Below are 23,584 nucleotides of genomic sequence, written 5' to 3' on the forward strand. Positions count from 1 at the left end.
TAACCCTGTATATCAAGAGGGAGACTGGTTTCAAGGAACTGGTTTAAACGATACACATTTATTTACAGTTCTGGAAGCCTCAAGTCCAAGGTCAAGGACTTTCCCCAAGGCCTCATCCAGCCTGTGGTTGGTGGCCTTTCGGGGTCTGCACCAGCTTCTCCTTCTGTCTTTTTTGCTGCGCTGGTAGGAAGACAGAAAACAAACTAGCCTTCCAGCAGTCTGTTCTCAAACACAGGCCATCACCGGCCACAGTACTCACCTTCACAAGGCTCAGCCAGCTCGCAGGTGAAATCACTGCATGTTTTGTGACATGTTTGTTACTCTGTATGTAAAACTCTGGAGGGGACTGTCAAAAGTTTGAAGTCACTGCAGCCTAGAAGGGAGTTGTGGTAAAGTAGCTGATGCCTAAGGCCCCTGTGTCTGATTGTAGCTTTCAGAGGTCAGCCTGGGTGTTTGGGGGAGATCAAAGGCAGGGGCTGAGGCGGCCATTCTAATCTTTGCTCTGCAGTTATTATCAGTGTGATCTTGGTTGATTAATCTGAGTCTCAGTTTCTCTGTGTGAAAAATTAAGACAGGAGTACCACCCACTTCATAGGGCTGGATTGTCTGTCTAGGGAGCTATGAATTACTCCTGGCTAGTGGCCCAGTTTGTGTTAGAGAAATGTTTCAGGTTTGGTTTTGTTTTTATACACCAGTTGTTCATGCCAGGGAAGAAAAATGTGAAGAAAGCCTCCTTTTCCATTTAGGAAGTCCTGTTATGCTAGACATTAATGTGATTTGGTTGGTAGTTCCAGCGCCCTCCAGGAGCACAAGAGTGTTTCTTGGCCCAGAACTAAGGGAGGATGAAGCTGTAGGATTGCTGAGCTTTAGGTCAGTCTGGGTTGTACTGTGACTCAGGCCATTCTGAGCTGCACTGCAAGACCCTGTCTCAAAAAACAAAACAAAACAAAAAACTATTAGATATTGTTCCTTTCGAGTCTCAGGCTTCTGAAGTGGCCTAACCAGAATGGGAAGAAACGCCCAGAAGCCCAAGCCTTGGTGTGGGTTTCTCTGCCCCTCCCAGCCCGTGGGTAGGGCTAGCACCATCGTGGGAACATTCCACTTGAGTGTCTGATCATTACAAGGGTCTAGTTCTTTGGGCCTCACACCCAGGTAAACCGAAGGTGTAAGGTTTTTGTATCCCAGTTGGGCCGACTCAGCAGATTCCAAGGGTGGTGAGGGTTTGGAACTGTAGCTCTGGTGCTGGGCTTGTCTAGGAGTTATCTTCCCCTCCTCCCCTCCCTTGCGTGCATAAGAAACGAGTAGGCTGCCAGGCCGTGGGATTTAGTTAAAAGTTGCCTCCCCAAGACCAGGCCGGCTTTCCAAGGACGGAGTCCTTAATGAGACCCTTTATCATGGTGTCAGCTGGGGTGGGGACCAAGAGTACAGACACCCCACAGGCCCACAGGGAAGGCCTTGGAGCCAGGAGGAGGGACGCTGGTCCCAGTGGAGTTAAGCAGGGCAGGGAATGGCCAGGGCTGTATCTCGCTGTGTGCACCCACGGCGTGGGCTGTCCCAACACCCCGCCATCGAGTTATTGTGACAGCAGATTCTTCTCGGTGTCCAGCCCCAGGCTTCGTCCTCAGCCAATCGGAGCCGCATAAACTCAAGGCCGTTTCCCCTCCCTTTCAACAAATATTTGTGGAGCAACTCCCACGTGCCGCCTGGCTCTGACTTTCCTCCTCCCGTCTAGCGGCTCACCAGGGGTGGGGCACGTGCCGAGGGGGTAGCGGGGACTGCGGTGGGGAACTGATGGCAGGCTGTAGAGCCGCCACCGACAGTAGCAACCAGACGTGGCGGGAAGGCACGAAACGAGTGAGCCCAGGCAGGGACGTCCCGTGGCCGCGCCAGGGGACCCCTGGCGTCAAATCTCCCGGAGCACGGACGGTGCCGAGTTCAGATGTTGGCACTGAACTGGAGGCCAGAGACCGGGACGGTGCCTCGCGGGTTTCTGGGGAAGCCGAGCGGCGGGACGGGGAGGGAGGCTCGCGGGCACCCGGAGCCCCGACGGGGCGGCGGCGGCGGAGGGGGTGGGGAGCGGAACCCACACGTGCGCTACGTGCTGCGCCGGCCGCCGCCCCCTCCCTCCGGGGCTTGGGGAGCCCGGCCCGCCCCCCTCTCCCGTGGCGCGGACCCCGAGCCCGGGGCGGCGGCGGCGGCGGGGAGCGGGCGGGGAGCCTGCTGAGTGCTGCCCGGCGCGCACGCTGCAGACCCCGAGCCCCGGGCTGCAGCTGCAGGCCGCCCAGCACTGCTGGGGTGCGGGGGACGGAGCCCGCGGCGGCGGAGGCGGAGTGTGGCCCCCGAGCGAGGAGGGGGGTCCTGCAGACGTGGCACTCCTCGGAGCGGGCTGGGCTCCGTTCCGCTCGGGCCGCAGCCCCGCTTCTCCCCGGGCTGTGCCCGGGCCCTCGCTGCGGCCCCGGGGAGCCGGGGAGCCGGGGAGCCGGGGCCGGGGCTCGGGCCGGCGCAGCCGCGGAGCGCGGAGCGGGGCCGGCCTCTGCGCGTCCGGCCGGCCGCACACGAGACAATGCGGGCCGGGCCCCGCCCCCGGGGGCGATGCGGCTCGGGCCGCGGCCAATCAGCGCCCGCGGCCAGGCTCTTTAAAAAAAGAAGAGCCGGCCGCGGTGTGGCTGTCAGCTGGAGCGGGATCCCTCCGCCCATGTAAACACACATCATAAAGGGCAAGGGGAAGCGTCTGGCGCGGGGCGGTGGAGCTGGCGCCCGGCACAGCCCTCGTCCCCCGGGTCCTCGTGACCAGCGTGCCAGCCGCCCGCTCCCTCGGCGCCCCTTCGGGTCTGTGCGGGGCCAGACAGCTGCCGCCCGATCTAAGAGCAGCAGGACCCCATCCTTTAGGGCTACTACCGGAAATGGAAGAGGCAGGACCAGCAGACCTTGAAAGTTGGGAGTGAGAGAGATGCCTAACCCGAGGAGGAAAACAGAGTTCCCCACAAACCCATACCCTCCAGTTACGGGCTCATAATTCATGTCTGTCTAGAAGACTCAGTTACAGCCTACCTGGTTCGTATGGTGCCAGTGTCCAGAGTTGTGCGTTCTCCCAAGGCAGGGGACTTGACAGGAAATCAGCTCCAGAATGACCCTCTCACACATGCAGGCATGCAACACCCAGGGTCAAGAGCGACAATAAAGGATTTTCCTCAGTCAACACGGTCATCCCATATCCCAGCCCTTGGGAATGGGGTTATCCTGGGCCACAATGTGAATTCCAGGCCAGCTTTAGCTACAAGTATGCAACCCTGTCCTAATTTTTTCCTCTCCTCGATATATTATCATGAAAAAAATATCAGTAAGGTTAAAAAGTATGGCAAGCTGGGTGAGGTGATGCACGCCTTTAATCGTAGCACCTCTGAACTTGAAGGCAGCCTGCTCTGTGTAAACGAGTTTTAGACTAGTCAGAGATACATAGTGAAACCTTGACTCAAAAAACCCATATATGTCAAATTCTGTATCTCTTACGCTTAGGTTTCCCCACAATTTTATAGCCTGCTGTATCACCTTTTCTTACACTGATGTTTTTCTTGAGTAGGTTGCTACCTGTCTCTTTTCATTCCATCTAATTTACAGAATGAGGGAGCAAGGAAAGGTCTATTCAAGCTCCAAAGCCCTAGGGAGCTAAGGGACACTAAGGGAACTAAGGATTCCTGCCTTCTCCAAGAATCGATAGACTGTTTTTGAGACTACTTAAGTTTATTGAAGAATGAAGCTTTTTCCCTTTTTGTCTTAAAATGTATTTTTTATATTGAGGCATTTGTGAGCTGATGGACCCTAGATCTGAAACTGAATTTATGTTCTCCCAGGCAGGAACAAAAATGCTCTTTTATTTTATTTATTTATTTACTTTTTGTTTGAGGCAAGGTTTCTCTGTGGCTTTGGAGGCTGTCCTGGAACTAGCTCTTGTAGACCAGGCTGGTCTTGAACTCAGAGATATCCGGCCACCTCTGCCTCCCGAGTACTGGGACTAAAGGCGTACGCCCCTATTGCCCTGCAACAAAGTGCTCTTAAGCAGCTAAGCCATCCTTCCAGACTCATTGCTTTTTGATGCTACAGAGTCCGTTATGTAGATCTGGCTGGCCTGGAACTCAGTGTAGATCAGGTTGGCTTCAGCCTCCCGAATGTTGGGATTAAAGGTGTGTGTTACCACATCTAGCTTTTCCTTTTTAAATTGAGGAAGCGGATACATCTATAATCCCAGCGCCTGAGAGTCACAGGCAGGAGGATCAGGAGATCAAAGTCATCCTCTACTACATAGTTTCAGTCCAGACTGGGCTACATAAATCCTACTAAAAAAAACCCTGAGGCTAAGAGAGAGACCCTCCCTCAGATTATTCTGAAGAAGGGCTGTGGATCCCTCCTTAATGGAGGCTGTCCTTAATGTTTGTCTGCTTTCTGGATTAAAGTCGTCATCTCCCTGTTCACGTTCTTCTTACGACCTTCTTTTGCCTTTTGCTGGAACATTCCCCGTCTTTGTATCTCATAATCACTTAACTCAGCACTTTCATGCCTTACATTGAAATGTCGGGTCATACCTCTGTACTAATCTCTTTCCTTCAGGGTTAGTTGTACCTTTCAGCTTGTGAGAAATCTGGTTGTACCTACCAGCTACCTATCAGTTTTTGTTGTTTTTCCAGACAGGGTTTCTCTGTGTAGCTTTTGGTCACTCTGTAGGCCTGGTTGGTCTTGAACTCACAGAGGTCCACCTCTGCTTCCTAAGTGTTGGGATTAAAGGCGTGTGCTACCACTACCCACTCATCCATTTTTAAAATTAATAGCACTGCTGACTTTATTTGGGACCCATTTTCCTTGACTGGATTGTTTCAAGATTCTTTTGCTCAAGCCCAACCGTGTCAGTAGGCTGGAGACGAGTTCTGTGCATCAGCCCCACTTTCTAATAAATAGTCTGAACTGTCGGATTTTGTTTTTTGTTTTTCCAGACAGGGTTTCCCTATAGCTTTGGAGGCTGTCCGGGAACTCGCTCTGTAGTCCAGGCTGGCCTCGAACTCACAGAGATCCGCCTGCCTCTGGGATTAAAGGCGTGAGCCGCCAACGCCCGGCTGTGAACTGTCAGATTATGCTTAAATTACCCGACAGATTAAACAGTCGCGCCAAGCCTTTAGCAGAGGCTGAGTGTTCTTTGCCACCCTCGTCACTCCGGCTTGGGTCTGTCCCGACTGTTGTGTGCACCTGGAGAACCCTCCTCCGCCCCTCGGGTTTTAACTGGGTGGAGAAGCGTCTGACGCGTCGGAACGACCGATCCTCTGCGCTGGACTGATGACTCCTTGAGAGCGGCGGCCCCGAGAGCCGGCAGCGGTCACCCGAAGCGCTAGAGGCTCGACCCCACCCGAGGCGGAAGGCCCGGCCCCTCCCGGCTAGGGGGCGGGGTGGGACCCGGCTCGGGGTGGCGGTAGGGACTTTTTTCCTCGCCGTGGCGGCGGAGGCGCACGGCGTGGGGCCGAGGCGAGACGTCGTCGCCGTCGTCGTCGTCGTAGTCGGAGGAGGAGGAGGAGGCTGAGGAAGCCCTCGCTGCTGCCGTTGCTGGTGCGAGTCCGACTGCCCTGCCGCCGGCGCCGCGCGTCTGCACGGCTTGCGGACCGAGCCGAGCCGAGCCGAGCCGAGCGGGCGGCCGCGGTGGCGGGAGCCGGCCCGGCGCTCGTCCCTGCCCCCGCCGCGCCGATGGAGCCGGCCGCCGTGCTGCCCCCGGGCCCGCGCCCGGCCCTGCCCCTCGGGGGCCCGGGCCCGCTGGGCGAGTTCCTGCCTCCCCCCGAGTGCCCGGTCTTCGAGCCCAGCTGGGAAGAGTTCGCCGACCCCTTCGCTTTCATCCACAAGATCCGGCCCATAGCCGAGCAGACTGGGATCTGCAAGGTGCGGCCGCCCGCGGTGAGTCAGCCAAGCCAGCGCGGCGGCACCCCGGCCCGGCCCGGCTCGGCTCGGGTCCGATCCGGTGCTGCTCGCGGCGGGCCGGCCGTGCGTGCGGGCGGGCGGGGGAGCGGGCGGGGGAGCGAGGACGCGCGGCCGGGGAGGCGCGGGGGGCGGACAGCGGTCGCCGCCGCGGGGGCCCCGTCCAGCTGGGGGCTCCGTCCCTCCCTCGGGGGGCGGGAGCCGCCGCGGCGTCGGGAGGGCGGGAGGGAGGGAGGGAGGCTGCGTGCCCGGCGGGCTCCGGGCCGGCGCGGTCCCCCCGGGGGCCCGGATCGGTGCAGCCCGGCCGGGCAGCGGTGCGGGCTGCAGCGGTGGCAGCCGCCGCGGGGGCGCGGGCGCGGGCGCTCGCTGGCCGGCCGGCGGGTGGCCGCCCGCTCCCCGGGGTGCGGGGCGCGGGGCGGGGTAGGGCCGGGGGACCCGCGAGTTGCCGTGCGAGGAGCAAAGTTTTCAATATGGCGGCGGGAGCCCCTGGTCCTTTGTGTGGCGGCGGCGGCGGCCCCGAGCTGCCCTCACCTGGGCGCCCCACCCTGGGGACCCGGGCCGTCCCCCCGCGCCGGGCCGCTCGGCCTCCGGGAGTCCCCGGGCCGGGAGGGCCGGGGGGCGGCGGGCGCCGCTGGGGGCGGGGAGGGGCGGCCCGAAGCGGCGCTGGGGGCGGCGGGGGCGGCGGGGGCGGCGGGGGCGGGGGCGCACGCGCCCGGGGCCGCCCCGGGGACCCCGGGGATGCTCGCACACGGTGCAGGCAGGGCGCGCCGGCTCTGCGCGGGGCCCGGGCGGGCGGAGATGTCACATTTATTTCAGCCTCCCCCGCCCGGCCCCCCGCGCCGCGAGCTTGGGGCGCTGGCCGGGAGCGCTGCGCTGTCCCCCGAAGCCAGCAGCCAGCCAGCCCTAACCCTAACGGCTGCAACGCCCGCTCCCTCCCCGCCCCCCACCCCGCCCCGCCCCACCCCCACCCCGCCCCGCAGCCGGAACTGGATGCGCTGCGACACCCCAGGTTTTTCGCCTGCCTTTTGGGATGGCCGGAGTCTTGAGTTGGCCTCAACGACCGTTGGCCCGGCCCGGACGGTTAGAGAGGTTTAACTGCCTGGTCTGCCGTTTTTAAAAGAATTTTCCATCTCCCCTTGCTCCCACACAAGTGGGGGGGGAGACCCCCCTTTTTTTAACCCCTTTCTTCCTTTAAACTTGCTCTTTGTGATGGCATTTCGAGTTGCGGGATTGTGTACGTAATCATTGTGTGCTAGAAAAGCTGTTTGGAGAGAGATCCCTGAATAAGCCTTATCTTTCCACAACCTCCCTCCCCCCAAGGGAAAAAAAACAAAAACAAAAACCACAGACAACCATATTTCAGTTTCCCTTGGACAACTTTGAAAACAGAAATGAGATAAATGCTTCAGAAAATAACTGGCCAGGGCAGCTAGTATGGGGGAAATGTTTGGAAATAAGATTGTTTTAGCCTAGTGAAGTGCATCAGGGTCAATTGTTGTTGCTTAAAAAGGGAGGTACATTTCTGTTACTGTAGAGGCCTGCAGAAGTTCCACCCTGAGCTGCTTAGCCCTAATGTTTTAATTTTGAGGTATAGATATGTATGTTGCAAACATTGAGCGATAGAGCATTACGTTAATGTGTCAGGAAAGACGGATGTGAATACTGGACGTTCACATTAATGGGATGTTATTCAGAAATAATGAAATTTGGCTTAGTTATTAGAAACCAAAATATAAGAGGAGTTAGATTACTGTGAGCTGTCCTCCATGTTGGCATTGTGGCATACTAGAGCTGGGGTGAGTCCTTTATCTTGCCTTCGCCTTTTATAGAGCTGTTTTCTTCGAAAAATAGTGGTGATGTGTTTAGGTTTGGCTACCCATTTCTCAACTGGGCTAGCAGAGTAATGGCAATCTTGAGGATTTGTGCATTTGTCTTGCTTTTTCTCATTCTGAATGTCACACATGATGGCCACCATTTTGTATTGAGGATACTTTGTACTACAGACTGAGAGGAAAGGGGTGAGGAGGAAGAAGTAATCTACAAACATAACTAGTGCTGTTTTGGAGCCCTCCTTTGTGTGCAGGGGACTTGCTTCCTCCTTTGTTTAACAAACTCCTATGCCAGTGCAGAAGAGTTTGCCAGTATTTGCTCTTGATAAAACCATAAGAAGATCCCAGAAGTTGTAGCTGTTGAACAGAGGGGCCCTGGAACAAAGGGTTCTTGAGAGATGTAAACAGTCTTTGTTTAGGAAGTGTTTTGTAGTAGGAAAGCAAGAACAAGTGGTTTTATATAGTTGAAATATGGCAGCAAGATAAAACCCTTAAGAAATAGGAAATATTTTACATGGTGGTAGCTTTATAATGCCTGTATCTCTAGATGATTTCTGTTCATTGAGTTTTTGGAACTCTAGTGGCTAAATTAAAGGGGGTTGGAGATTGTAGTATACTTTTAGTAGGTAAGGGGAGAATGAATATTTGTTTCCTTTTGTTCTTAGCTTTTTCTTTAATTAATGGCACTTTTGGTTTGGACCTGTTTTTTTGTTTTTTTTTTTTTTTAAGTGAGTCTTAAGCTGCTTGACTTGTGGTGAAAACTTAGAATGTTTACATTATTTTGCATATGAATGCATAAGAGTTGACAAATTTGTGGAAATGTAGTAAGGTGAAGGTGATAAATACTGAGACATCAGTTTAAGGAAAGTAATCTTATTTCAGAGTGTAAGGGTAGCCAAGCTCATGTTCAGAAGTGAGACCTTTAGACATTAAAATTTTACTTGCTTTTTCTTTAAAATGCAAGTATTAATTTCCTTCTTGAGTAAGTACTTAGATAGTTGAGTGCAAATGTTTTTTCATATTGTAATATTTGGAGATCAGTAATTTTAGGGGTGCTAATATTAGTCAAAAGGTTGTCTGCTCCGTGAATATCTTTAAATTTCTCAAATTTGATGGGAATGTATTCGATAGCTTTAGTAACTTTCTTGCTTTCAGATATCTACATGATTGTAGTTAGGCAGATTCCACAAATCTTTGATAATGACCAAAAGTCAGACTTTCAAATCAGACCCCAGATGGCATAATAAAGGCTATTTTTCACTTTCCACTTCCTTTGGTTGTTTGTTTGAATCCTTCATCTGCATCTTTATAGCCAGAGGTTTAAGACTGTTGTAATGCAGTAAGCGTCTTTAAGCTTGTTAACTCCATTCCCAGGGAGCAAGGGGGAAGTTAACATACACACTTTTGTGAGGTATTCATGTATTCGTGTAAGGTAGAAGAGCTTATTCATGTCAGTTCCAGTCTGGGGTGTGAGAGGATGTTGTGTGAGAATGTGTATTTGCACACATACATGCATGTATGCTGTAGTGTACATGTGGAGGTCACAAGACAATTTGTAGAAGTTCCGTCTTTTCTATCTGCCCTGTGGATTCTGGGATCAAACTGGTGAACTTGTTTCTTGTTTAACTCAGAGGACAGTAAAAGTCAAGGATGTTTGGAATACATGAATAACAGGTGTGCAGAAATTTGCCCAAAATGGAACTTTTAGAGGGTTTAACATGTGTATTACATTATATATAATTTCATTAATTCATATGGTTTGTTTATGGGACCATCTTACAGACTGCTCACCTTTTTGTTTCATAGTTATTTGTACTTTGACCATGGGCATGCCTTTTGTCCATAGAGGCCAGAAGAGGGCATCATATCCTCTGGAATTGGAGTTATAGAGGGTTGTAAACTGCCATATAGGTGTGGGAACAAAACCTGGGCCCTCTGTAGGACCAGCAAGTGCTTTTAGCTACTGAGCCATCTTTCCAGCCACTCATTGCTGTCTTATTGGTCCACACTGGGATTTATGGAGAGAAATAAATGAAGACTTATTTTTCTTTAATCCCAGCACTCAGTAGGCAGAAGTAGCTAGATCTCAGGTCAGTCTGGTTTACATAACAGTTCTGGCCAGCCTGGGCTGTATAGAAAGACCTTGTCTAAAAACAAAAGACTTCCAGATGGCTCTGGGATTAGGAGCCCTTGGTCTACCGGGACCCAGGTTTGATTTCCAGCACTCACGTGGTGGTGGCTCACAACCACCAGCAAATCTAGTTCCACAGGATCTGATGCTGCCTTCTGATCTCTGCAACATATGGTGTGCATATATGCATACGAGCGCGTGCGCGCGCGCGCGCACACACACTATAAACTTAAAATAAAAAAACATAAGGGATGAAGGGATGGTTCTGTGGTTAAGAGCTATTTACTGTGCAAACATGAGGAGTGGAGTTCCACCTGAAATGCCCGTGTAACAAACAGTTGGGTATGGTCCCACATGCCCTTGTAATCCCGGCACTGAGCAGGGAGGAAGCAGGGTCTTGGGCTTCCCTGGCTTTCAGCCTAGTGCAGACATGTAAGCTCCAGCTTCCAAGAGACTGCCCCTAAGAAATACACAGACCTGGGCTGTTTTTGATGCCTTCCTCTGGTCTGTTGCACTCACACAGGTACATGCACTAGCACACACAATTATGTATACACATAGAGCACATTTCACATACTTGTACACATACTCTTCACACACAAAACTTTAAAAGTCATTGAAGCTCCCTACCTCTCCCCAACATAAGGACTATTTTTTTTTTTTTTTTGGCAAAATCACAACTACCAGGATACAAATTAATTTTCAGACTTATAGTATTGTTTGTGTCTGTTGTTTATGTGTATGGGGAGAGGGAGTGGGCAGTTGCACTCAGCTACAGTGGAGGTCAGAGGACAAATTTCACGAGTTGCTTTCTTGTCCTATTTTGTTTTGGAGCCAGGCTCTGGCTAGCTAGCTGAAAACTTCAGAGTGCTGGGGTGGGCGTGGGGGTCACAGATGCCAGGCCACCACATCTGTTGTTTTTGCTTTTGTTTTTTTGAGAGTTTGTCTGTGGCTTTGGAGCCTGTCCTGGAACTCGCTCTGTAGACCAGGCTGGCCTCGAACTCCCAGAGCTCCTCCTGCCTCTGCCTCCCTAGTGCTGGGATTAAAGGTGTGCGCCACCGACTCCCGGCTCCCATCTGGTTTTAATTTGGGTCCCAGGGTCAAACTCATGGTGTCATGCTTGTGCAGCCATTCCACTGTCCCCTAGCTTTCTTTTTATTATTCAAAAGTTACAATTATGGAAAATAGTTCCTGTAGCTACTTTCTAGATAAAAGTAGGAAGAGCCAGTTGGAGAGATGGCTCCGCTGTTAAAGGCTAGACTCACAACCAAATCAATTGTAGAGCACATCTGAGCTTACGCATTGGTACTGTTGCAGTTACTGGTAGCATTTGAGCAATTCAGAGTGGACTTTCTAGTACAGTGAGTGATGATGCACACTTGTCTAGTGTGGGGATTTTATTTCCTGGGTTTTAGCCGGTGCTTTTGTCTTGTTACAGTTTTGGGGGCTTGTAAATAAACTTAACTATTTTGAGGACAACTCTTAGCACATGCAGAGGTGTGTATGTAGTGGGTGGAGGGCTTTTCCTGTCTGCCTTGTTCCATTGCTGGAATTTGCCATATTTTATATCTGACTTCCTGGTCAGACTGGCCATTTTGTCTGACAGAACACTTGAGAATCAGGAGTACTCAGGACAGACAAGGAAGTGACTTTTGAAGAATAATGGGTTGGTTAGGTTGTTAGGGTAACCTGTGTGCAGAATAGAAATTAGCTTTCAGCTTTGCTGCAGTTTCTGTTTGAGAAAAATTTCTGGTTAGCATATGGTACCCTTTGGTAATGGATTCCCTCCTTCAGTGCTGAGGGTGGACTCAAGGCCTTGATGGTATGTTAGTCCTCTGTCCTGAACACTGTACCCTCAGTTGGTTCCCCACCCCTCTGGCTTTCCAAGACAGGATTTCTCTATTTCTCTGTCCTGGAACTCAGAGAGACCCGCCTGCCTCTGCCTCCCGAGTGCTGGGAGTAAAGGTGTGTGCAGAGGCGGGCAGATAGGTATCTGTGAGTTTGAAGGTAACTTTGTGTGTGTCTGTTCATAGTCACGCTTGAAAATGAGGGTGTGCACATTTCATAGCATGCGCTTGTGGAGGTCAGAGAATGAATAGCCTTGGATATTGGTTCTTGTTTCTTTCTTGCTGTTTGTTTTTCCACTGTGTATGCCTGGCTGCCTAGTCTTCTTACTTCTGTCATGGGTTTGATTCTATACTGGCCCTTAGGATTCTATTCTGGTCTGTTGTGCAGTAAGCAGTTTTACCTACCGTGCAGTCTTCCCAGCCAGCCCTAGAGTTTTTTAATCAGATTGCATCATGACCTTGGATGAGGTCTGTTTACCCCAATATGTATACCTTCTCATCCCGCATTAAAGGGATCTGACGCTGACCTAGAGCTACTGTCTAGTTAATTAATGGATTGCAGGAGCTTAAATCTTAAAGGCTGTCCCCCCCCCCCCTTACCCATTGCTAAGCAGAGTATGTGAACTGATATAACAAGACAAATCAGTTTTATTTAAGTGAAACTTGGAAAGGCAAAATCCCAACAGCAAAACTAGAATAAGAACCGGGCATGGTGGTACATGCCTAATCCCAGCATTAGTTTAGAGGCCGTACCAGCTGGGATTACATAATGAGTTCTAGTTTAGTTTCTGGGAATATAGTGAGACATTGAAGCCCCACCCTCAACCCCCAACCCTAGAATAATACCTGGGGTTTGATAACTTACTCTCAGGATTCAGGAGACAGGATTATGAGTTCACAGCCAGCCTGAGCTATAGTGAAATCTTCATTAAAAACCCCAAGGGGGGGGTGCTAGAGTGGGGAATGTTAACTAACTGAAGGGAGGGGACTCTGTCTGTTGCAGCCATAGGGAAGTCATCATTCATCGTGTGGTGGGACCTTTTTAAGTGACTTGTCTGTTTTGGGGACATCCACACTCCTATAACCCCTTACCCACTCTCCTGTAAGCCCAGTAAATTCTGGAAGAAAACCCACACAGAGATCCTACATGAATGTGAAGAATATAATCCTGTTTATTGAGAGGGGCCATGCAATCTAAGGTATCCATCCATAATCCCATTTTAGTGAAAACTACCATGAACTTCCTGACCCTGCTGCCCCTATCTACTGGATTATACTGGGTTATACCTATGCTTTATCATACTCTACTCTATTCGTTGTTTTCTGTGTGGATGTTTGCCTGCGTGCACTATTGAGTGCCTGACGCCCACAGTGGTCAGAAGAGTGCATTGTATCCCCTGGAACTAGAGTTGGAAATGATTGTTAGGTGCCATGTGGGTGCTGGGAATTGAATTTAGGTCTTTTGGAAGAGTAGCAATTGCTCTTAACTAACCATTGAGCCATCTTTCCAGCCCCTAATTACTTGTCTTTATTTTTCAGGGATGAACTTGTGGTGTATGTTTTGTTCTCTGAGCATGTGCACGTGCATATGTGGGGATTAGAGGCCAGGATTGGGCGTTAGGTGTTTGCAGGATGTCCTGCTTGATATACAGGCTCTGGGACTGGAACGCCTCAGTATCTTTTAACTGCTTAGCCGGGTCTCACAGGCAGTTCAGATGTAGGTTTTCTCAGTACCTGAATCTTTAATTTGAAGTCTGCCACACCTATAAACTGAAAAGAAAAAGAAATTTTTCTTTTTTTGTATATGTGCTAACCCGTATGGGAATACTAGGGATTCAACCTAGGACCTCAGTGGTGCGTGCTTGGCAAGCTCCAGTGTTTCTTCTGCCTTTTTATTTTTTATTTTTCCCTGTCTTGTGTTTTCTTTTAAAGTTAGACAAACCTTTTCAATGAAAATAACTAGAATTCATAATCATAAAACTTGTCTGGAGACTTTTGGGTCTCATTATTCTTGTAAAGATCCTAGTACCTAGTCAGGCAGCTCATAGCTGTAATGCCTGCTCCAGGGTTCCAAGGGCACCTGAAGTCGCATATTCCCCCCCCCCCCCCCACACACACACAGAAGGGATACAGATTTTAAAGCCCTTGGAATTATGTAATTTCTTAGGATACTTCTTAAATGGACTTGTGTGGTTTTTTTTTGTTTTGTTTTGTTTTGTTTTTACTTTACTGCTGTACTTTTGTGCATGCATATGTAAGTCTTAAAGCACTTTAATAGTAATTCTTTCTGGGGGAATGTCTCATTTGATGTAATGTTTATCTCTAAAGTTTGAGACCCAGAAGCCACGTTCGAATTCTGGCTGTATGTAGTAGCCGTTCTGGTAATGGCAGTGCTGGGAAGACAGAGAAGACGGGTCACATGGAGATCACAGCCGTGCACGGCCTGGCCTAGTAATGGCTGAGCTGCAGGGCAACCAGAGACCAACTGTTGTTTGAAAGGAGGTGAATGCTCTCTCAGGTGGCCCTCCCGACCTTCCCATCCCTCATACAGGCATGTGCACTACATACAAATGCACACTTACTAGGGAGACACTCACCAGGGCAGAAGGGCTGAAGAGACGGCTCAGTGGTTAAGAGGGCTGTCTATGCGGACACCACACTTACTTTGTATCCATATATATCCTATAGGCCACAGCAGCTGTCTTTTTCCAAAAATGATTCATTCATTTTTGTTTTATGTGCATTGATTGGTGTTTTGCGTGCATGCGTGTCTGTGAGTGTGTCAGGGTCCCCTGGAAATGAGTTACAGACAGTTGTAAGATGCCATGTGGGAACCAAGAATCCTCTGGAAGAGCAGCCAGTGCTCTTAATCACTGAGTCATCTCTCCAGCCCCAAATGTCTCTTTTAATTAGTTAATGTGCGTTCTTGCCCGGCCTGGAACTCCCTACTCAGACCAGCCTGGTCTTGACCTCATAGCCCACTTTTGCTTCTCTAGTGTTGGGATTAAAGGTACCAATTCATTGATTGGGGGGGGGTAGTTTCTTACTCTGTAGCCCAGGCTGGCCAGGTACTTACTTTGTAACTGCAGACTGGCTTCAAACTCCCTTGGACTAGCAGTCTTCCTCTTTCATCCTCCTGAGTACTGGGGTTACATGTATGAGCCACCATATCTGGCTTATTTGATATATGTATGTATGTATATACATACATATATATCAGTTATTATTACATAGTGTGATGCATATGTGTAGGGGCACATTCCACACTTTAGTAGTGTGGAGGCCAGGCCCCCTATGGAGTCTGTTTTCTCCTACCATTACATGGGTTCTAGGGATTGACAGGGAGTCATTTGCAAAGTAATCTGTATGTGCTGAGCCATTTTGCTGGCTCCTGGCTTATTTTTGAAAAGATTTATTTTATGTGCATTGGTATTTTGCCTGTGTGTCTGAAGGTGTTGGGCGTTACAGTGGGAAGATGCTATGTGGGTGCTAGGAGCCCTCTTATCCCCTGAGACATCCTTCAGCCCCCAGTTTGTCTTATTTACTTAGATGAGCGCTCGCTCCACATTTTCTCGCTCTCTGCACTTTGTCCAGCTGTGTCTACTGTAGGAAGCCTCTCAGACTTGCCCTGAGTCCCAGCCTGGTGTGGAGGTGGCTGACAGGTGGCTCCTCAGTGTTCTTTTAACTTTTAGGTCAGGTGTGGTGTAGTGCATGCCACTACCCCCAGCAGAGACATGAATCAGACCAGCTTGGTTTGCATGTATAAAATAAAGACTTCCAGGTCAGACAGTGAGATTCTGTCTCAAAAGCAAACAAAAAACCAAAACCAACCAACCAAAAAAAAAAAAAAAACAAAAAACTTTTAAAAGAGCCTTTTTATTGACTTCTTAATACTTACATACATATATTTTTCATCTTTTTATTTTCACTTTTTAAAATAATTTAATTTTGCTTTTACAAGACAGTGTTTCTCTTTGAAGCCATGGCTACCCTGGAACTCACTTTGTAGACCAGGCTGGCCTCAAACGCTGCCTTGGCTGAATTTAATTCTATATATGTAATATATAATATAATATATAATTTATCACTGTGTGAAGTTCAGAGGCCAACTTTTGGAGTCTTTTTAATTTTAAAAAAATTTGTGGGCTGGACTCAGTGGATAAGAGCAGACAGACTGCTCTTCCAGAGGACCTGAGTTCCATTCCCAGCTCTCACATGGCAGCTCATAACTGCCTATGACTCCAGTTTCTGGGGATCTGACACTTTCACACAACCACAGGCAAAACACAAATGCACACGAAATAAAAATAAGTTATTAAAAATAATGTGTGTGTGGCACTGTATACAGTGTGTGTTGGTGCTGACAGATCCCAGAAGGAGGGTATTGGATTCCTTGGGACTGTAATTATTATTTTTAATGATTAGTTATTTACTATGTATACAGTGTTCTGCATGCATGTATCCTACACACCAGAAGAGGGCAGCAGATCTCATTACCGATGGTTGTGAGCCACCATGTGGTTGCTGGGAATTGAATTTGCCACCTCTGAAGAGCAGCCAGCTCAAACTCTGAGCCATCTCTCCAGCCCAAACTTTTGTTTTTTGAGACAGAGTTTCTCTGTAGCTTTGGAACTTGTCCTGGAACTGGAAGAGTAGACCAGGTTGGCCTTGAGTGCCTGTGCGTGTGACTTGGAACTGGAGTTACAAGGTGTTTGAGCTGCCACGTGGGTGCTAAGATTTGAACTTACTCACACAGTGCTATTTTAGCCGCTGAGCAGTCTCTTCAGCCTTCAGTTGTCTTCCCACATGGTAGAGAGTGCTCTCCTGTTGTGAGGCTTGTGCCAGAAACATTTTACTAGTTGGGCCACCTTGCCAGGCTGTGACCGTTTATAACTTTCCCACATTTAAAACAGCAACACAGGGCAGACTTTGCCAAGGGTGACTCAGTTTTCTGTGATACGAGTGTCCAGTTGGAGTATCAATCCCCACTGTCCCTGCCTATCCTGGAACTCTAGGCAGGTCCATCTGCCTCTGCCCCCTGAGTGCTGAGAATTAAAGGCGTGCACCACCATGGTCCCCCTACTTGGTAATTTCCCCCCCCCCCATTGGAGTAGAGCTTTGCCCTTGAAAGCTCAAAATGGAAGAACATTTTCTCTGATTTTTTGTTTTTTGTTTTTGGTAGTTAGAAAAAGAAAAAAAGCTTTGAAGTGATTTCTGTTAATGAAAAAATTATTTTAACTATTCTATCTCTCCTATAGACCTATTGGCAACTTAATGTTTTCCTTTTGATGTGCCATTTTGAGAAGTTATTTGAGTGTGCAGATTCAGCATAAATTATGCATGTGAAACTTAATTTATTTTTTAAAAATTTTATTATGTATGTTTGCATGTACAGGGTTGTACCAAGGCACTGATGTGGTGGAGGTCAGAGGGTAACTTCCGGAGAGTCAGTGTTTTCCGTATATGGAATCCAGAAACTAAGCTCAGGCAGTCAAGGCTTGCATGACAAATGCTTTTACATTCTGAGCCATCACCAGGTCACAAATAAAAACTCTTACAGGTGTTTGAGAACATAATCTTCTCATTCTCTTCTCAGCATTTCTTGTAGCAGAGGCTGGCCTGGAACTATCCTGATTGTCCAGCCTCTGCTTCCTGTGTGCTGGGATTTACAGGAGTGTAGTACCACCATGCTTGGCAGGAACATGCCGTTTGTGCATCTTTATGTTTTAGAATAGGTCATGATGACTCAGCAGGTAAAGGTGCCTGCTGCCAAGCCTACACACACACACACACACACACACACACACACACACCCTGATCAGCCCCCCCCTTCCTTTAAATAAAATGTATATGGGCTTCCTCCTCTTACTACTTGTCTGGGGTTGACCCTAGAGCCACACTCAGGTTTGCCAGGTCAATGCTGTACCACACAGCCACATACTCAGTTTAGCTCTTTCTGGAAGCCGGTATTTGTAAAGTAGGAGAGAGCAAAGCTCTGGACAAGTCTTCCTCTTCCTGGCAATGGGGCATTAAGAAGCAATGTTTTCTCCACTGTGATATCTTTTTTCATATATTTAGCGTTAATTTCTTCAGTTATTCATGTAAACTTTTGGTGATCCTCCAGAGTATTTAGACAGCCTCTTGCTGTGCGGACTTACCTCAGCTTCTAAGAGCTGCCATTACAGCTGCGCCCACACACTTGGCTATAGAATACTCCTTGTGTGTTTGACATTGACTCATACCGAAGATGCCCTTGAATTCTGATCCTCTTGTTTGTACTTCTCAAGTGCTGGTGTTACAGGTGTACATCAGTCCACGACTGTTTTATATGTGTGCAGGGTATGTTTGCCCTTGTTGTGTGCTGTGTGCTTGCTTGTGAAGGCATTTTGGAAGACAGGTTGGTACTGGGATGACTTAGGATCTGCGTATCCCTGCCACTCATACCTGGAGTTACAACTGTGGGTCACTGCCCAGCTTCTACATGGGTGCGGGCATCCGAACTTGGATACTCATACTTGCATACTTACCCACTGCTGCTCAAGCCGCTTTTATGTCACGCTGGCAATTGAACCTGGGTCGCTCTCTCACTCTGTACACACACACACACACACACTACACTGTAGATGTGATTAGTCTTGTCAACCTGATAAAATCTAGAATAATGTGAGATAGGATTCTAGGCATGGGGGCTGTTGTTGTAGATTAGTTGTGGGAAGGAAGACACATCCTAACCGTGGTGGTGGTGGTGGGGCGGTGGCGAGTGCCTCCGCCACCAGGAAGGGACATTGGCTCCTCCCAGTCGCAGTTACAGGTGTACAGGGATTCCCAGTTAGTTACGATGGTGCTGGGCTCTAAGCTTTAACCTTCATGATTATGCTGCAAGTGCTTTCCGGAAGGCTGAGCCGTCTCCCCAGACCCACTTAAGTTGCTTCTCAGTATTTTATCACACTAACAGGAAGATAACCTAGACAGGAGCAAGCACTTCAGCAGCTGAGCCCCAGCCCCAGCTTATCTTTTTAACCATCAAGTGTATGAGTATGAATTATTAGTGCTGAGCACAGTGTTGTGTGTCCGTAATCACTGTTACTGGATTTGTCATTACCCTAAACTGAAAAATCAGTAAACACCATCTCACCCCTGCAACTCTACCCTTAGTGTTAAATATTTGTTTTCCAGCTTCTACCGTATTTAGGTAACAATGTATATATAATTTGGATTTGTGTTGGGGGGGGGCAATGCTTTTTGAGACAGGATTTCTCTGTGCAGCTGTACCTGTCCTGGTATAGGTCAATCCTTAGACTAGGCTGGCCTTGAACTCAGAGATCTACCTGACTCTGCCTCCCAAGTGCTGGGATTAACATTGTTTTTAATGGTGCTGGATTCATCATGTTGCCCATGTTAGGCAAACATTCTACCACTGAGCCCTCCCTTTTTTATTTTTGACATGCATGCCGCCAAGCATGTGTGGTAGTTGGTTCTCTCCTCTGCCATGAGGTATACAAAAATAAAACTTGGATTCTCAGACTTGCTAGTCAGCATGTACCCTCTGAGCATCTCTCCAGTCCGTCTGCCATAGCTCTTACTGAACTTGAACCTGGTCATTTACACTAGTGGCCATTAAGCTCCAGGGATGAACCTTTCTCAGCTGTGGGTTTACAGGTACATGCATGTCTGTCTTCTGGGAGCTGAACTCAGCTCCTCATGCCCCCTAAGGCAACTCCTTCATTGGAGACAGAGTTTGAACATGTGCCCAGGTTGCTGTGAACTTGTGGCAGCCTTTCCTGCCTGTGCTTCCAGAGTGCTGGGATTGGAGGCGGAGTCACACACCTGACTTTGCTTTTCCGTCCGTATGTACAGACTGTAGGTGACTTATTATACTGTTTGCTTAGAGAGATTTTTACCTAATCAGTGACTTTTCAACAGAGAGTGCGCTCAGGGCTAGGTCAGGATAGAGGGAAGTTTTTGTGCCAGATCCAGTGTTTGGGGGAAGAGCTCATTACATCAAATTTTCTAGTGGAAAACAGGTTGATAACTACCTCACTGTTATATTTTGTTTGACTGATTAAGAGGTAGTTATATCTAATCATATCTAATTAATACCTTTTGCTCTCTCCTAGGATTGGCAACCACCATTTGCTTGTGATGTTGATAAACTTCATTTTACCCCCCGGATCCAGAGGCTTAATGAACTGGAGGTATTGTTCTGTTTGTGTCTGAGTCCCAGAGGACTACTCTGAAGATCAGGCTGTCACTGGTGGAGTCTTAGTGAAATGAAAACATGGCATACACACAGTGGTCAGACTACATACAGGCCAAAAAAAAAAAAAAAAAAAGAAGCCATTCGCATACAATAAATAAAATATTTGAAACTTACCTAGCCAGCCAGTGTGGCACATGCTTCTATTCCAGCATTGGAGAAGCAGAGGCAGGCAGATCTGTGATTCCAGGTCAGCCTGGTCTATAAAGTTGAGCTCTAGGACAGCTGGACTATTACATAGAGGAACCATGTCTACAGACAAACAAACAAACAAAAAAGTCTAGGGCTGGAGAGATGTCTCAGTAGTTAAGAACACTTGGTTGCTCTTCTAGAATTATCCTGGTTCAATTCCCAGTACCCACAACTATCTGTAATTCATGTTCCAGGGTACCCAACAACCTCACACAGACAGACATACATGCAGGCGCCAGTGCATGTAAATAAATAATAAATAAAAATCTAAGTTTCATACATTAGAAAAATTAAGGAAAAAAATCTTTCCTACTGCATGTGAATTATTGTATCTTTAGATGATAACCATTGGCATTTTAAGTTTTGAAAATAATTTTCTTTTGGAAAGAGTACAGTAGGAAAGGTTTTTTTCCTGTAATTTTATGTATGAAACTTAGATTTAATTTTTTTATTTAAATTATCACAGCTTGTAGACAGGTTTTTCTCTCATCCACCAGTTCCCAAATAACTGGCATAATGACTTAATATTAATTATAAATGCTTGGCCAATGGCTCAGGCTTATTAGTAACTAATTTTTTTAAAAGATTTACTTATTTTTTATATATTTATTATATATACAGTCTTCTGCCTGTGTGCCTGCACACCAGAAGAGGGCACCAGATCTCATTACAGGTGGCTGTGAGCCACCATGTAGTGCTGGAAATGGAACTCAGGACCTCTGGAAAAGCAGTCAGTGCTCTTTAACCTCTGAGCCATCTCTCCAGCCCAATAACTATCTCTACAACTTAAACTAACAGTGATATTTTCCTCAGACACAGGCAGCACCTAATTTTTAATATAAATTAGCAAATATTCTTGTACTTAATAATTTAGGAATAAATAAAAATTGGTTTGTGCTCTAATAGTCTTCAGAGTGTAAAGAGCCTAAGGTTATAGAATAGGCAAGAGCTTTAAATTAAGATGGTGGCAAGTTCAGAAGTGTGTGCATGCCAGGAGTGTAAGCCCATTAGGGGATGGAAATGGCGAGGTTGTGTGCCTGTGATTAAGGTCAGTCTTAGGGCACAGGAAAAAAATTGGTAGGATTAATATTATTATTATTTATTTATTTTTTATTTAGGCTCAGACACGTGTAAAGTTGAATTTTCTGGACCAGATCGCAAAGTATTGGGAGCTGCAGGGAAGTACTCTGAAGATCCCCCACGTGGAGAGGAAGATCTTAGACTTGTTTCAGCTTAATAAGGCAAGTGCGGGCAGCTGTCATTGTAAGGCTTTATCAGGGCTGTGTTCTTGTTTTTTTTTAATAGCGATATAAGGAAGCTACTTGTTTGAATTAGATAAATGAGATTTTTCTTTTTTTAGTTGCTCTACCTGTCTAGTTTAGTCTGTAAGCCTTACCTTAGATTTTGTTATGATCTGTTTTTCCTTTGAACATCTCGGTGCTGCACAGGGTCCTTCCCATTTTTGTTTAGACGGGGAACCCAAGGCTCCGGTGTTAAACAGTGAGCCATGAGTGAGCCGTGGTGCAGTTCTAGGCCACATTTCTTTCAACTAGACATGACAGCATGCTTGCTGTCTTTGTTTGTTTGTTATTTGTTTGTTTTTCGAGACAGGGTTTCTCTGTATTGCTTTTCTTGCTGTCTTTTTTAAAAATACAGATTTTAAGGGTAAGAAAGTAGGACCAAATATTGGTGGTGGTGCTTTCCTTTTAGTAAAGATTTGCTAACCTTATTCTTTGGGGCAATGAGGGGAGTGTTTGTGCAGCACACTGTCAAAAGAGCTGCTTAGGACTGGAGAGGTGGCTGCTCTTCCAGAGGACCTGAGTTCAATTCCCAGCACCCATATGATAGCTCACAGCCATCTGTAATGAGATCTGGTGCCCTCTTCTGGCCTGCAAACATAAAGCTGGTAGTTTTTCTTTTGACCTAGGAAGTGAAAAACATACAAAGAAAACAAATCAGCAACAACAAGCATATAATATCTGGGAATTTTGTTCTTATAAATCATATCTAAGGCCAGGCAGTGATGGCACATGGCCTTTAATCCCAGCACTAGGGAGGCAGAGGCAGGCAGGCACAGGCGGATCTCAGTGAATTCAAGGCCAGCGTGGTCTACAGAGCGAGTTCCAGGACAGGCTGCACAGCTACAGAGAAAACCTGTATTTAAGCAACAACAACAAAAAAATCATAACTAGGTGTTGGAAGAAATTTTCTCTAATATTATTTTTTTCCTAAATTTTTGCTGTTAACAGTTAGTTGCCGAAGAAGGTGGATTTGCAGTTGTTTGCAAGGAGAGAAAATGGACCAAAATTGCCACCAAGATGGGTTTTGCTCCTGGTAAAGCTGTGGGTTCACACATCAGGGGACACTATGAACGAATCCTCAATCCGTACAACTTATTCCTCTCTGGGGACAGTTTGAGGGTAAGTGTTAGAGCCAGCCTTGACCTCTTTTATTTTTAGTTAACTGCTCCAGACTATCTTAATCATGTTCGGAGAACATTGTTGAATGACTTCTTTTTGAGAAAGAATTCCAGTACTTTGATTTGGTGAACTACTGTGCTTAAAGGATTGTATTAGAATAAATAAGATTGTTAAGAGAATGCCTTTCTACTGTCAAATACAGCCAAAATCTGTATTCACTTCACTGTAGCACCTGATTATTATGTGCTTTTTAAAGAAATTATATGCACTCTTTAAATCGATACACCCCCTTGTCACATAAAGTGCAACTGTGGCCTAACAGTTGCTGCCTGGAATTTCCAGGGAGGGTGTCAGACAGACTGTCTAATAAAGGGGAGAGGACTTAATGCTGAAGGTACTCACTCTCCCTGCACTTCCTGTCTGCTTGCCTCTTCAAGTTCAAGGAGCCCCGCAGAACCATCCCACACGGATGGAGGAGTGTCTTCATTACATTGTTTAAGATAACGCTAAATACTAGAGCAGTAAATCTTGCAACTGGAACTATTTCAGTGCTATGGAAAGATTGGTAACAGTTTCTTGTCCTCCTTCCTGCCTCTGCCTCCTGAGTGCCGCCATCACCAGCTTTTTTCAGAGTGCTGGGGATTACAGTCAGGGCCCTGGGCTTAGCAGACAAGCACTCTGCCAAGTGAGCTGTATCCTCAACCCTTTTGAAAACACTTTCTACAAGCGAGGAATATGCATTAGTGTTTAGAATATATTGGTATATAGTAGATAAAAACAAATATTTGAGTTTCATTTACAATGTTTATGAACTCTATCTGGAAATCCCTACCCTTTGTTTATCCTGTTGCATAAATTCAGGCTTTTATAAAATCTCAGTATTCCCTTTGGTGTGCTAGGATTACAAAAACAATAGCTTTTTTTGTAAACCTACACTGACAAGGTAGTTACAAATTTCT

At 47.6% G+C, this 23,584-nt stretch overlaps 1 protein-coding gene across 1 annotated transcript in view; it reads left to right on the forward strand.

The window, feature by feature from the left end:
- Window positions 1-5,674: 5,674 nt before the first annotated feature.
- The window catches only part of Kdm5b (lysine demethylase 5B), a 55,641-nt gene continuing 37,731 nt past the window's right edge, over window positions 5,675-23,584 (forward strand). The window contains exons 1-4 of the mRNA XM_051204146.1: window positions 5,675-5,928; window positions 19,874-19,951; window positions 21,324-21,446; window positions 22,455-22,625. Of these exons, the coding sequence (XP_051060103.1) occupies window positions 5,725-5,928; window positions 19,874-19,951; window positions 21,324-21,446; window positions 22,455-22,625 (576 nt within the window). The 5' untranslated portion in view covers window positions 5,675-5,724. The remainder of the gene's footprint in view (window positions 5,929-19,873; window positions 19,952-21,323; window positions 21,447-22,454; window positions 22,626-23,584) is intronic.

This window comes from Phodopus roborovskii, unplaced genomic scaffold (assembly GCF_943737965.1).
Source record: "Phodopus roborovskii unplaced genomic scaffold, PHOROB, whole genome shotgun sequence".
NCBI classification, from domain to species: Eukaryota; Metazoa; Chordata; class Mammalia; order Rodentia; family Cricetidae; genus Phodopus; species Phodopus roborovskii.